This window comes from Ziziphus jujuba, chromosome 9 (assembly GCF_031755915.1).
Source record: "Ziziphus jujuba cultivar Dongzao chromosome 9, ASM3175591v1".
NCBI lineage: Eukaryota > Viridiplantae > Streptophyta > Magnoliopsida > Rosales > Rhamnaceae > Ziziphus > Ziziphus jujuba.
The window spans coordinates 17,331,532-17,346,611 of record NC_083387.1 but is presented as its reverse complement, the minus strand read 5'-3'; the positions used below and the strand labels follow the sequence as shown (position 1 = coordinate 17,346,611).

The window sequence follows — 15,080 nt, the reverse complement described above, 5'->3', positions numbered from 1 at the left end:
AGTTTTTTTTAATATATATATATATATATATTTGTGAAATAGCAAACTTGAAGTTCCAAATCTCTGTCAGCAAAAAGAAAAAAAGAAAAAAAAAAAATCTCTCTAGCTATATTATATTTGTGTTTTTTTTTTTTTCTAAACTATAAAAATCTTTGGAACTATTATTTTTTAATCAAAGTAGAAGCGTTATTCATATATACACACAAAACTAAAATTAAACATAATAAAGTATTTTACGAACAAATTTTTATATTTATCAAATAAACGTGTTATCGGACTTAACGGATAAAGAAAGACCATGGTTTAGAGCACATGAACATTTTTGTAATTTAAAACATAAAATACCAAAAAGGATTAAAGCCCTTTGAAATCGGTATTTGAAGCCGCCATCATAGTTTTGGACTTTTGGAGCGAACAACGATATTAATCCAAAAGGTTATTTTATTATTCCCATAAAAAAATATAAAAAAAAGGTTAATTAATTTATTTATTTTCTGATTATTTTTTTTAAAAAGATGAGGTGGCATCTCCTCTCGAGTTCTCGAGGTGTTGTAATACTAATGTATATTGAAGCATATATGAACCAGAAGTTTTTTATCCGCAGCAATGCACCAGTGTTTAGTCACCTTCTTTCAGTTATTTGGTAGCAATGGCGATTCCTTCTCAACAGCTTCTTCAATGCCTCATTCACACTTGTATTCCTAGTTCCTTCTCCCTCCACGGTGGACCTCTCCAATCAACTGTTACAAAATGCCCAAAAAAACGTCTCACGTTCAGTTGCAGATCATCGGCAAGCGATGATCGCCAGGACGACGTATGCTTCTCCTCTTGATTCAAATTCATTGAAGTTTTTCTTATGTATATGACCTGTTTTCTTTTTAATTATTTTTTTATTTGGTTTCTTTGATTTTTCTTTTTGATTCAGGATTATCTGATAGATGCTCCTGTTTCGGTCGGTGATGGGTTTTCTTTCACTGGAGGTGAGCATTTATTTCACTTGTTTAAAGCAAAATTGTTTTATTTATTTATTTATTTATCTTATTTCTTTTCTTTTCTTTTCAGAATCCTATTGAAAATGTGGGTGTTTTTTTCTTTAAAGATCTCATTAATTTCAGTCAAATGGTTTTGTTTATTTTATTATTATTATTATTATTATTTTTGGTGTGTGTGTGTGTGCGGAGTATTTAATATTTTCCTTTCATTGATTTCAAGACAATTTTTTCATTGGGAATTCAACTGAAGAATGTGGGTGTTTATTGACAGGAAAATATTCGGATGGGCCTAACCCTTCTGATGAATGGTTTAAACAAGGCAAGATGGTGAGTCTTGTTCCTTTTGTTTGTTTGTTTGTTTGTTTTTTTCCCTCTCCTTAATACAAGATAGGGGTGCCTTTAGTTTTATAGTTCATTATTGTGTATAGTAGGATTCACTTAAATTTCCATAGTTATTGTGGTTTCTTAAAAGAAGTTATCATTTGATCATACAAATGTTCAAGGTAAAAGCTCATTCTGTTGGTGGTTCTGGTGGAAAGGCCAAAGATCCGATATTTGGACTTACAATGGGTGTTGGTTCTCAGGCCCCACCTGACCTTTTCAGGTATTTTAACATTGTCTTGAGGTGAATTCTAGTGTCAATATTTTTCTTGAATGTGAAAAGTTTGGTGGTTCTAAAGTCTATGTGGTATGCAGAGATTGAGATTGGATTATTTGCAGGCTTTACCGATTGAAACATGCTCTGTATTATGATTTTGTGCAATAGATGGTTTTGCGTTGAACGTGGCAGTGCTGATAATCCTTCGGTTATACTAGTTCATGGTTTTCCTTCACAGGTGAGTTTTTGTTTTCAGACTCGTCAAGAAATGATGTCCTGTTCTCTTTGTGTGATGTATCTTAATGTTGTAATGCTAATAATTAAAATCAAAACAATAAGATCATTATTCATAGACTATTTTTTCTTACAATGGGAAGGTACCTGCTTGTTTTCTTAATGCCTATGCTTTAGTAAAAAGCATTCCCATTTTTGGATATCAGAAATTGTAGACATGTCTTTATACTGTCTTCTTCTTCTTCTTCTTCTTCATTTTTATTTTTTATTTTTGCATGAATATTGTACTTAGAAAAGGCTGATGCATTTGATATATTTGTTTCCATTTTGTTGTATGAATACAATCTTTCTAAATGTGGACTTTATTTCCTTTCACCTAAATATATGTAACTATGACTGACATGTGGAACTAAAATTCTTAAACAACTCAGTACATTCCAGGTTTCTATGCTATTGTTAGCTAATTAGAAGAATGTTTTTATGGATTGCAGACTCTTAGTATATGTGGTTATTTATTCCATTTGGATTAGTTCTTTGATCACAAATCAATTCCAAATGATGTGGTTGATACTTGACAGGCATACTCTTATCGCAAAGTTCTCCCCATGCTTTCTGCAGACTATCATACAATTGCTTTTGATTGGCTAGGTAAGATCATAGCTTTAGGATGTAAATTAGCAATTCTACCCAACAATAAAGCGAAAATCAGCTATTGCGATTTCTCATTTCTATGGAGAATGCCTTTGGTATTTATGCACTGTTGCATATCTTTAGCAAAATAGTACATCAGTAGGCACACTTATTTTTCAGAATGCTATTAGAATATGTACTCTCTCTCTCCATATGTTTTTTTTTTTTTTTTTGTCTTTTTCACGTCAATTGTAAATTTGCAAGTTTACTAGCCTATGCTGGAAAAAAGTCTGTGCTTCAGAAGTAGATGTTAATAGAATAACCCCACACTAATATTAAAGACTTCTAGCATATGAAAAAAGAAGTGTCTTTGCGCAGATGGTGAAACAGTAGCATCTATCAGTAGATGGTTACACAGAATTTTGGAAGGAAATCTTTGGTTTCAAGAAATTTCAAAAGAGTTGATAAAAATAAAATGGATTGTGCTATTACAGTGTTGTCTTTCTGCTTATTTTTCTTTAACATCAAAGGAAACAAGGGGGAAACAGTAGGAAACACAATCAGATTATATTTCATGTAGAAGTTTATTAGCTCTATATAGAAATTTATCTCTTGTGAAGGATTTATTTATTTATTTTTTATTTTTGACTATGGAATAGTTTGAACTTGTCATTAGTTTTTGTTCATTTTGTAAAACTTCTTAGTTTTCTGACTTGTTATAAGTTTTTGTTCATTTCGTAAAACTTCTTCTCTCATCTGATGTTGTATTTGATAAGCATATTACAAATTTACAATATTAGAATGTGTCTGCTGTTCATACAGTACATATGCCTATTTATATATACACTTTATTATTTATGTTTGTTGTTTTAGTTAAGTATTGCTCTATTTGTTAGATTTCTTATTTTGATATGATTCTAACCAACTCTTTGTCATGATGGAAAATTCATGATATTTTCTCTGACACTACAGGCTTTGGATTTTCAGATAAGCCTCAACCTGGATATGGCTTTGACTACACTCTAAATGGTAATTGTTATTTTGGTTTTTGTAGATAAAACCAGAAAGTTGTTTGTATAATTTTTAGTCATATTGTTTCAAGAAGATATAACATTTTGTTGATTGAAAACTTATTTTGGCTGTCAGAGTATGTGTCATCCTTGGAGTCTTTTATTAATGAAGTTGCTCTTGACAAGGTCTCACTTGTGGTTCAGGTATATTTTCCTATTTAATTAAAAAAAAAAAAAAAATCCTCTTTTGGTGAATTTATAAGTGAGGTTATATCACTCAACATTAAATAATCTGTATTGAACTTGAAGTATCTTATGTATTTTGTGTTCTTCTCAGGGATACTTTGCACCAGTTGTTGTTAAATATGTGAGCAATCATCAGGAAAAGCATAATGATTTAATACTCGTCAATCCTCCTGTATGAGTTCTCTGTAAACTTGTCAGGTTCCTTTCATTAATTATTATTTTCTTATTTTTATTTTGCAAGCACCTTTTTTCTATTATTGTGGTTAGATCGTGTTTATCCAATGGCACAAACACATTGATATAGGATTTTTATGATTTTATAACATCTCTTGCATAAGAAAAGTCCTAAGAGTAGGTCAACTGCTGCTTATTGACTTGATAATTATTTAATGACCTACTCTTAGGACTTTTCTTATGCAAGAGATGTTATATAAATTAATTTTTTTCCTGTTTGAGGTTAACAACTACTGGCAACAACCAACAAGGATGAAAATAGTCCCTAAACTCTTCTGTCACATGGAAAGTCGGGGGATGGGTATGAGTTGGTTCAAATGCTTGGTTGAGTTTTCTATTTCATCTTCCTTGGTTCCAAACTATAAGATGTCCTTTTCCTTTTTTCTTTTCTTTTCTTTTTTATTTTTATTTTTATTTTTATTTTTTCATTTTAGTAAATGATGCATGCAAATGTAAATATTGCATTCAGATATGCTCTGACTTATGAGTGTGATGTACATCTTCATTTTTTTTTTTTTTTTCCCACAATTGAGAGTAGCATCTAATGTAACATGGTGCTTATCTTGTTTTATTAAGCTAACAGCGAAGCATTCAAGTCTTCCTTCAACTTTGTCCATATTCAGTAACTTCTTATTAGGTGAAATATTTTCTCAGGTAGGATGGTTCTTTTACAAGTTGTTTTACTAAATTGATGTTTTCGTTTGCTCTATGTGCATCATTATGGATGTGTCTTTGCAGCATATGTGTGTGTGTGTGTGTGTGTGTGTGTGTGTGTGTGTGTTTGTCTGTTTTTATATTATTTCAATAATACAGCTCTAATTTGGTGGGCTTTATAGCTCACATTATGGTGGACTATAAAAGGGTGGAATCAGCAAAACATGGGGGGGCCTGATGATAACAAGGGATACACTAAGTATTAAATTTTTGTATTTCCTTGTTTACCCCCATTTAATATTGTGCCACATTAATGTAGCCTACCATATTGTGAGCTACAAAGCCCACTTGATCAAAATCCTTAAATCATAGTAAATGTTTAGTTGCTCTTGAAATTAATATTATGGTTAACATAATTAAATGACTTTATACTATGCTTAACTAGGATCCTATAAGGGCTAGTGATAAAGCCTTGACAAGTTGTGGTCCTTACAAAATGAAAGAAGATGATGCAATGGTTTATAGAAGACCATACCTCACATCTGGTTCATCAGGATTCGCTTTAAATGCAATTAGCAGGTCCATGAGGAAGGAGTTGAAGGTGAACCTTTTCGTTAATTCTTGTCTATTTAATTAAGTTTTTGCTCATTGCAAACATGGCTTGATGTCATTGTATTACAGTATATAGATCAGGTATAATGCCCAGAAGAGTTTGAAAAATGAGGGCTGGTCCCTTGCATTTTATAGAACCATAAGAAAATTTTGTACCAGAATTAGCTTACTACAGGTTTCTGCTCACCTAAGATAAGCCATTATCCACAAAAAGCAATTGCTTAGGAGAATGGCTTTTCCAAAATTATGGTCCTTCAAATATAACTACCCTGTGTGAAGAATCTGACTTACCTCATAATTCAAATCTCTCTACTAAGGATTCCTATAGCTGCACTTCTTTATGTCAAGCGTGAAATCCACTTGGATGGAAAAAAATTTGTAATTAATCGCTTCATGAAATAATTTCTGAATTGGTTTATCTGTCAACTCACTGCTACCAAGTCCTGGGTTTAAATCCACTATCTCTTCATAAATGAAATCCTTCTGGTAAGTCAACGGTATTGATCGCTACTTTATGCAAGTTTGAGGGATGCTAATGATCAACTCTGCACTCTAATTTTTTCTTGTGCTCATATGTACACACGCAAAAAATATGGTGTCTTCACAGTTGTTATGTGGTAACTGTTTCTTGAATTCTGGACTAGCTTATTTCTTCTTCTTCTTTTTATTATTATTTTTATTTATATTTTTTTAATTTTTAATTTTAATAATTTAATAATTTAATTTTTTTAATTAATTAATTATTATTATTATTATTATTATTATTTTTTATAATTGGGATGGCGGTGTTGTTGTACCACACGAAAGATAATTTATCTCTAGATTTTATTTCTTAATTGTTCTTTGGTGTGGTGCTTTACATGGCAGAAATACGTAGAAGAAATGAGGATGATTCTACAGGATAAAAGTTGGAAAGTAAAAACTACAGTATGCTGGGGCAAAAGAGATCGCTGGTTGGCCTTTGATGGGGTTGAAGATTTCTGCAAGGATTCAAGCCATAAGCTTCTTGAAATTCCTTCAGTATCTACTATTCTCTCTTATGCATGAACATACATTGAGAGGCTTTAACTATACCAATTCTTTGCCCTTAGAAGTTTTCATGCAGATGAATACATGCATGTGAAATACAAATTGCATGCACCAATTAATTTTTTCATTGTGCATGCATTCTGCAAAGCTTTAAAATATTTCTTTAAGTTGTATCTTGTTATTCTTATTTTTCTGCACTACATTGGCCATATTTTATTCATATGCTTCTTGCTTCTGGTTTCCTTTCCGCCCTCTTGTCTTCTAAAGAATATGCTATATTGTGCATCCACATCTTTAAAGTGCTATTTTATCAATGTAGACATTGGTTGTTACAAAGTATAATTATTTATTATTGCTATTCTAACCTTCATTCATTTGTTTTAGGTTCTTGGTTTTAGAAAATGGTGCAATTTATTCATTGGATTTTGTAGGCTGGGCATCATGTGCAAGAGGATTGTGGTGAAGAACTTGGACAACTTATATCTGGGATCATTAGCAAAGGGAGGTCAATTTTATGATACTTTTCTGTCATGGAATAAATAGTTTTATTTTTTATTTTTTAAAAAGATAGGGAATATATTGTCGAGCGCACATAAATCAAGATAATTTAACCAAAGAAATTATAAAGGTTTCTATGATAATTGGCTACGCTGTACTTTATGCTATAAGTAGCTACTAGCTGCTATACTGTATTTGTTAAATAATTGGTAAATGAACATTCTGTTAAATCTTGTTTGTTATACGTCCAATATTTTTTACTAGGACAGAGAAAATACATTCCCAATTTTTCTATCTAGAATTGAACTGGGTAATGGAACTGTTAAATTTTCAGAAAATTGGTTGACATAACAAGAAGCTTATAAACAGCCTCCCTCTTTTTTATTTGCTTGGCTATGGCTTTTGATATGGATCACTCCAGCAATCATCCTCTCTAACTGCCTTTTTCCATCTATTCTTAAAGATCTCTAATTCAATAAAGGATTGCTTTCTCACCTGCCCAATTTATATGCAAGAAGAATGAATCAAAGAAATTAAAGGATTAATCAAAATATGATCACTGGTTATTTGCTGAAGCCTATATATGTATGTATGTGAACTGTATGTAAAAGTTTGGGATTGCATAGGATATGTGTCTCCAAAATGGCTGCAGAGAAATTCATTATGGCATATGCCTGAGATCTAGCATCAGACTCATGGATGGAATGTGACTTTGCCTGCAAATTTCAAGGTATCATTTAGCAATTTAGACAAGTAAATCATAACCGAGACATTTGGTTTCAAATGTGTACCAATTGTTCTGAATTGGGCAAGTTTACATTTTTAGTGGCTCGATCTGGAACTCCAGCATTTGTCTGTATTTGTGATTTTCATCATCGGTGAGTAAAAATAAAAATTGCATAAATTGTTTTGACATACATGCAAGTAGAAAACTTAGGTTTTATCCATATATAATATATGTTATATATGAACAAACATACCTGTATGATGTGTCTCTGAGTGATTATATGGCATGCCTGTGAGAAGCATACCATACAATTTCATTCAACTGCTTGCTAATAGTAGGGCTTATTTAGCATCGTTCTAAGCCTTACATATGCACATAAAAACTTCAAGCCAAGTGATTTGTAGATTTTTGTTTAGTCTGTTAAAGTTTCTAACCTCATTTGCTGCCAATCCTGCCAGCGTAGGAAGACCATAATGAACTACATACTCAGAATCCACAATTCCAATGTTTTTGGTTCGATCACCCTGTAAAGATTTGCTTTAAATTAAATGTTAAAAGTACATGTTCAAGAGAATAATTTAGGGGGAAAAAAAAAAGTTATTCAGAGTCTAGAGATTGGAATTTTGCCTGTGCACAATAACCAAGCTGGAAATCTAGCCCCCATGCATGAACCAAGTCATTCTGTCAATGATATCAACAAAAAGAAAAATATAAAGAAGTAGTAATGATCATATAAATGGAAATAATTAATGAGAGATCTAATTGATAGAAACCACAATAAATAATTCAGTAAGATGTTAGATTTTTTATCATTGAATTTATTAATGATGTAGATTTTCCTTAACCATCCAGTCTAAGACGTGCATATTGAAAAGGTATGCATTATACTGAATTACTTTCTTGGATGTGGTTTATCCTGTTTATATATGGATATAAAACGGAACATTTTAAACGTAAGTAAGAACTGAGAAATTATTCGGTAGGACGGATCTATCATATCAGCCATAGATCCATCCAATTATGTTATGTTAATTCATCAAATATGACATATCATTTATATTTTTAAAATTTAATATAATTAAATTTTAAATTGGTAAGTTATTTGTTAACAAATTAAATTCCTTTAATATTTCATAAAAAAAAAATCAATTTCTTTAATATGAATTTATTAATAAATTTAATTTTCTTCAAAAAAAATTATCTTATTCATCTTATTTCTCAAATAATCTAAAAAAATAATAATAATAATAATAAAAAATTATATATACTGTTGCTTTATTTTTATAAGCATTTTGGGAAAATTGGTATAAGCATATACATATTTATAAAATAAAAGATATTCCTCTCTCATTTGATCATATTAAGCTCTCTTAATTTATCATATTAAGCTCAAAAGTATTTGTGTATATATCGGATGGAATATGAAATATAAAATAACATTTTTTAAAGTTTATATATATATATATATATATATTTATCTATATTGTATGGAGTATGAAATGAATAATAACGATTTTTAAATATTTTTGGATGAAATATATTTTGTTATTTTTTAAAATAAAATTTAAATAAAAATGATATATATATATATATATATATTTGCATACAATAAAGTGAATGATATAATTATTTTTTTTAGAAAAAGAAACTAAATATATTAGTAAATGGGCCAAACAAGAAAATTAATTTAATAATCAATAACTTATTAATTTGAAGTTTAATTATATTAAATTTTAAAATTAACATAAATAATGTATCATATTTTATATTTATAATAATGCCATATAGTTGAATGGTCGGGTATTTAGCTAACGTGGTAAACTCATACCGAATAATTTCCCTAGAGGTCCAAAAAGAGAACCTCCCTAGAAGTAATTAAGGTACATGATACCTGAATAATATGCCATGTACAGCGCCATGATGCCAATGAGAAAACAGCGGCCATCATCTCTACCCACCTGTCACGTTATTTTCATCATTTTTGCATCGTCTTTATTCCAAACTAAATAGCTAGAAATGTTTCAGCTCATGAGAGAGTACTTGCAACACACAAAAATATTTGCTGACTGAACGCTTTAAACTATAATTGTTTTACACTTTCAATACCTGAACATAAATATCATGGCGTTTTAGTTCTCAAACTTGAATAACTTTTGAAGTGAGAGTTACAAATCAATGTTATAGGGGTACAACCTTGTTCACTACTAATTTGACAAACTATTCACCCACCCAAAAAAAAAAGAAAAAAAAAACCGACAGACTGAAACTAAAAATTTTCAATTAACTAAATATGATAAGTGAACTTTTAGAGGGTCAAATACAAATTAATAAAATAATAAGACATTATTTTATCATATTAATAGTAAACAACTTGGTACCAACACTAAAATCCATGGAATGCAAAATTTCTACCCTACCCTGTACATGGAGGTTCTGTGCTGTTCTTGTCACACTTTCTTCCACCAATCACCTTGAAAATCTTCCTGTTAATGTTGTACAGATTAACCAAAATATAGTTATAAACTATAATATATAACTTTATTGAACGAACTCTACCGAAAAAAAAAAAAAATAATAATAATAATAATAATTGTTTTACTGAATGGAAACTATAACGTGGAGTGAAAACCGTATCAGAGGACACCGTACTGAAAACCCACCGAACTCAAATATTATATTTTGTAAAAAATAATAGATTTTCTTTTTTTTCTTTTTCCCTTGGGGTCAGTCTTTTATATATTATATAAATAATCTTGCAGGTAACTTTCTACGGTTTCTATAAAAATATAAGAACGAGAAACCCATAAACCTGTGCACTTTTAATTTGTGGTCTCTGGCAGTGAGTAGATGATGCACCTCAGATTTATCAGAATCAAGTGCTGGCTGTGATATCTCAAGCCCTTCTTCTTTTATAATTGGTATGTATCTGCACCGTAAAAAAATCAAGTCGCAGAATATTGCTAAAATGGGATATAATATTAAGATTTATTCTTTGAATAAACGGATATAAATCAGAAGCATAATTTACTAAATGGTGAGAAAAATTTAATCGACCAATTAATGGACCTGATAAAGCCTGAACCTCGCTTACACAATTTTTTTTTTTTTTTTTTTTTTATTGAAAGAACCTCGCTTACACTTAAGAAGTTTGATTTACAAGAGTATATTAAACCTTGCATAGAATAACAAAATATACATACACATATCACACCGTAAATGTATTGGTGTATAAATTTTTACCTTCCAACATTAAAATTTTCAACTCCAAGATCTTCATCCCACAGGAATATGTAAGCATATTCGGAAACAATATCTGGATGTAAGAATCGCTTTGCAAACCACCTAATGTAATGTCAAACGAATTATGTATCACTATAAAACTAGGACATTCTTTGGCATAAAATAAAAATTAATTTTGAAAAGGAAATTAGGATAATATCATCGATCCCCCTTAACCATTTGTACAAATACAGAAACCCAAAACATGTTTTTTTTTTTATTTGTTTGTTTTGTTTATGTTTTTTTGTTTTGTTTTGTTTGTGTGTGTGTGTGTGTATATTCATTAATTTGGTTTTCTTATAGTTGACAATTATAAATAAATTCTCCCATTGCCTTCCAAAGAATTAAATAAGGTCAATATTATTTTTTTTTAAAAATTATTTACAATAATTTTTCTTTTTTTATTTCGATGTTTTGAACACATGACCTTCCAGTTTTGCTAGTGGATTGTTTACCAACTAAGCCAATTTCATCTGACTATTTACTTTTTTAAGAGTAGAAAATAATTTTTTAGTAGGTTAAATGCAATTTAGCATTCACTGATTTTAGAGAATTATATTTTAGATTTTCAAATTTAAAATGTTGAAATTTAGGTTTTCAAGTTTCAATTTGTTACATTTTTATCCAATTTAATTTTTAGATTGTAAGTGGTTAACAATCCTTTTCCACTTTTATAAATGTTAGAATGCAATTTTGTTCAATTGTAGCAATTTAAACTTTTTAATTTCATAAATTTGCATTTTGATTAGACTTGCATTAATGGGGTCAATCAAAAATGATGATTGGATTAAATTGTGACAAATTGAAATTTAAAAGCTTCAATTGTAAGGTTTTAAACTTAGTGGTTCAAAATACAATTCTTTGATACAAAATTGCAATTAGCTATTTCTTTTTTCTTTTCTTTTAGTACATGGCTAAATAAAGATTAAAGAGCAAGTAGACATCAATATCCTAAAGCAAAGAAGAGAAATATTATAGGCAAGGGACTCTACCACTTTGTTTGATTACTAGCGGACACGTGGATGGCATGGTTACTCCATTCTAAATCCCTCCATTCATTCACATTCCCATCGTAATGGAAAAGCATCACAACAAAATTACTTGACAGAAACTGCGAAATTGAAGACAAATTAATAGATAATTTGAATCCAATAAAGACATTTATAAACAATGTGAACAGATTAAAAAAGTAAGTTGGTTTCACCTTCATTACAATCTTGTTTACGCTTTCTTTCTGCTTTATTCCCACTGCCATGGCCAGTAAGTTTGACGGTAACTCTGGGTTCTGATACAAATAGCAGAGGATATGTATTATTATTCAAATTATGCAACAAAATGCATGGACGATAAAAATAACATCACCACCAAAATGAAAATAATTTCAGTTATTAATTGAAATCCAAACATTAGATTAAAAGATAATTAAACTCTATACGTTGTATTTTTTTTTTTTTTTTTTTTTGTTTAATTATTATTTTTTATCCTAATCTCGTAAAGCGTCTTTTTTAAACGGTAACCAAAAACTATAGTACACAAATCCTACTGCAACTCTTTGAAAAATGCTATCTCAATGCAACATCGATCAATTGTGACATAATTCAAATATTGTTATCCAAATCTTTAGTTAAATTAAGGTTTCGAATTGGTGTCTTTTAAGTTTCCATCAGATATGGTCAAAATACCAGTAGATAATTAGCAAGATTTATAAACAAAAAGACCTATGCTTCCAATTAATCATTCGATTTTTTTTATTGATTCCTTTTATAAAAAAGAAATTTGGCAATAAATCATGCGTTTCAAACTACATACCCTTTTCGTTCGAGGCCCCCATAATGGTTGCATTTTGGAGTTAGGCGTTCTGCTGACAATCCCTCTAGGCAACGGTTCACTTACATGGGGCTTGGATTCAATCTAACTCATAGCAATATTGAATTATTAATCATGCACATAAATATATATATATATATATATATATATATATATATATTGGGGATAGTCCGTGAAAAACTTTTTGTTTTCCGATATAATCTTGATTTAAATAATTCCCATTTCCAGATTTTTATAAAAACTAGCTACCAACCGCATCTGAGCTCCTCCATATTTATTGCAGAAAAAAGAGTAAGTAGGTTCTATATAAGAGGTAAACCAGACATGTAGCCTCTTTAGAGATTGTATTTTGTGTCGAATATTCATCGATCCATCCCCATGAAACAGTCAACTTCAGATTACGACGGACATGTTAAAGAGTTCAAGTCCATGAGGATATTCATAAGTAAGATTGAATAAGAAAACGTGACAATATATCAATGTGTATATATGCATAAAAATTAATTTGCGACGATTTGGTCATCACGTTCAATTATAATCCATGGACAGGACCATATATATGACACATATTTTTACCTCTCTATAATCTATGACAATAAATTGACTCCAAATGAAGAAGTAAGCTGAAGAAATCAGAAATAGAGCCGAAAGGCAACTGCAACATAGTGATATCTGCCTTCTTGGATGCATATCCTGTGCTATTTGTATCAGAAAGGGAAAGATGATGAGAGAGAGGGAAGAGTTACAGAAAGGCAATAGGAGAGAGGAACTTACAGAAGTTTTGATCATCATTTCCAATGAAACTTCCGAAGCATTTTGGTTTTAGTTCAAGAACAATAAGGAAATTAAGCAACGAAAGAAAAATCTGTTTTTGCTACTGCTTTTGATTGTTTTATTTATTTATATTACAAAAAAACTTAAAAAACAGTGCAAAAGGAGAAGCAGTCTAAGTTACTTAGAACTGCAAAAGGTTCCCAGGTAACGGAAAGCTCAAGTATTTAAGGAGTTCTAAAACCACTTGGGATTCCTTGCAAAAGCGAGGGCCGTAAGCATTGACGTGCCCGTCGTGATAAAAAAATTCGTTCATTAATTGCTTCTAACAAACTGAACAGATGAACTGTAATTCAATTATATATATAAAAAAATAATAATAACAATTGTAGACTAGAAAATAAAATTATATATAAAGGGAAAAATATAGAAAACTTCCCTTAAATATGTGTATATATATATATATATATTTATATAACAAGTGATGTTAATTTAAAGATATCGTGTGCATATACATCATGATGTTGGAGTCAAGTTTATCACAAAATATGTTGCATGATGTACATCTATATGATATCCTCAAGTTACATTCATTATTAAAGCCGCATTGTATGTGTATATATATATATATATTGAAATCACTTCCCTAAACTATTAAATAGTTACAGATAATCTCTCAAACTGTGTAAACAACATATAACCCCTATGCTATAGTAAATTGTTGCAAATTAAACCTTAATGTCAATTTTGTAACTAAAAAAAAATCAGTACTTAGGATAAATATAACCGTTATATTTATAATTCTATTATATTTTAATAAAGAAATATTTTAACTTAATTTGATAAGTGCTATGGTACTATAATTAACTAAAACTAATGTAAAATTATTATCAACTAAAACTAATGTAAAATTATTATCAACTAGAATATAAATAAATTTTACAAATTTTGGCTACAATATTATATTATCCAAATATTTTGGAAAGCAATAAGAAAAATTAAAAATATTACAAAATCAAAATAACTGATATAAAATTATTGAGTTCAAATCTTTTAATGCATTTATTTTAGATGGTAATATTTAATTATCAATTTGTTTATAAAAAAAAAAATTATTATACATGGTAATAGCTCAAATTACCCCTGAACTATTTATTTAAACTATTAAAATAATTAAAAAATCCTTCAACTATGAATATGCATAATATATTTTCCCCTTTAAATCAATTAAATGCTGTTAAATGAGGCTGATGTAGTTAGTATGCCTTTCATAACGATATCGATAAGATCGTATTGAAAAATAAAAGCTATGAATGAAATACTTTTCATTTATGATGTGGAAGATCATACTAAGTTGTAACCACTAAGCATACTCTGAAAATTTGAATTTAACACTGGAAATTCAATTCTACCTTCCTTGGAGAGCATAGTTGTCTTCAAAATCCTCGTCCAAATTATCTCCATAATTTCCTCCTTCAAAAAATTCCTATGGCATCCATGACCTCCTCGACCTCGACCTTGGCCACCATGGAATTCTTGCCTCAAATTTGGCCCACCTTGTGATGTTTTCAACCTATCAATCCTTTGATCTAGGTGATCAAAGCAAGCATTCATCCATTGTAATTGCTCCAAGACCGCCATCATGTCTGTATGCTCACCTCCACTTCTCGAAGCTCGGGAATTGCCATTGAATTCTATGGATTCCTTTTCATTAATTCTTAATGGTGCATCTCCTCTTC

The 15,080-nt window shown here is 29.9% G+C and overlaps 2 protein-coding genes across 6 annotated transcripts; one reads left to right on the top strand and one right to left on the bottom strand.

Annotated features, from left to right (window-relative positions):
• The first annotated feature begins 532 nt into the window (after positions 1-532).
• LOC107413753 (uncharacterized hydrolase YNR064C) lies at positions 533-6,979 on the top strand. Of its 5 annotated transcripts, none has more exons than XM_048481235.2 (13): positions 533-814; positions 926-980; positions 1,264-1,319; positions 1,532-1,596; positions 1,759-1,828; positions 2,403-2,472; positions 3,427-3,483; positions 3,601-3,668; positions 3,802-3,882; positions 4,521-4,598; positions 5,044-5,199; positions 6,078-6,230; positions 6,624-6,979. In XM_048481235.2, exons 1-13 carry the CDS (start codon positions 650-652, stop codon positions 6,780-6,782), a joined length of 1,233 nt encoding a protein of 410 aa, XP_048337192.2. In that variant the 5' UTR covers positions 533-649; the 3' UTR covers positions 6,783-6,979. The 5 variants fall into 5 exon arrangements, with proteins under 5 accessions (XP_048337192.2, XP_048337191.2, XP_048337193.2 ...); XM_048481234.2 differs by having other exon boundaries at positions 534-814; positions 1,496-1,596; positions 3,442-3,483; XM_048481233.2 differs by having other exon boundaries at positions 538-814; positions 1,496-1,596.
• Positions 6,980-7,125: 146 nt separating this feature from the next.
• Positions 7,126-12,600, bottom strand: LOC107413746 (uncharacterized). The gene is made up of 10 exons (XM_060811410.1): positions 12,553-12,600; positions 11,948-12,028; positions 11,736-11,854; positions 10,705-10,806; positions 10,274-10,390; positions 9,882-9,947; positions 9,356-9,422; positions 8,092-8,145; positions 7,848-7,988; positions 7,126-7,232 (listed from the first exon to the last, which is right to left on the bottom strand). The coding sequence occupies exons 1-10, from the start codon at positions 12,583-12,585 to the stop codon at positions 7,131-7,133; spliced, it is 882 nt and encodes a 293-aa protein (XP_060667393.1). The 5' UTR covers positions 12,586-12,600; the 3' UTR covers positions 7,126-7,130.
• Positions 12,601-15,080: the final 2,480 nt, after the last annotated feature.

Bases quoted from the DNA above. Each gene is read 5' to 3' on its own strand.
- LOC107413746 (XM_060811410.1), bottom strand. From the start codon at position 12,585: ATGCAACCATTATGGGGGCCTCGAACGAAAAGG. The intron at 10,391-10,704 runs GTAAAAATTTAT...TTTACGGTGCAG, and splicing joins GAAAATTTTAATGTTGGAAG to ATACATACCAATTATAAAAG. The intron at 9,948-10,273 runs GTTTATGGGTTT...CAACATTAACAG, and splicing joins CACAAATTAAAAGTGCACAG to GAAGATTTTCAAGGTGATTG.
- LOC107413753 (XM_048481233.2), top strand. From the start codon at position 650: ATGGCGATTCCTTCTCAACAGCTTCTTCAATGCCTCATTCACACTTGT. The intron at 3,669-3,801 runs GTATATTTTCCT...TGTTCTTCTCAG, and splicing joins AGGTCTCACTTGTGGTTCAG to GGATACTTTGCACCAGTTGT. The intron at 5,200-6,077 runs GTGAACCTTTTC...TTTACATGGCAG, and splicing joins CCATGAGGAAGGAGTTGAAG to AAATACGTAGAAGAAATGAG.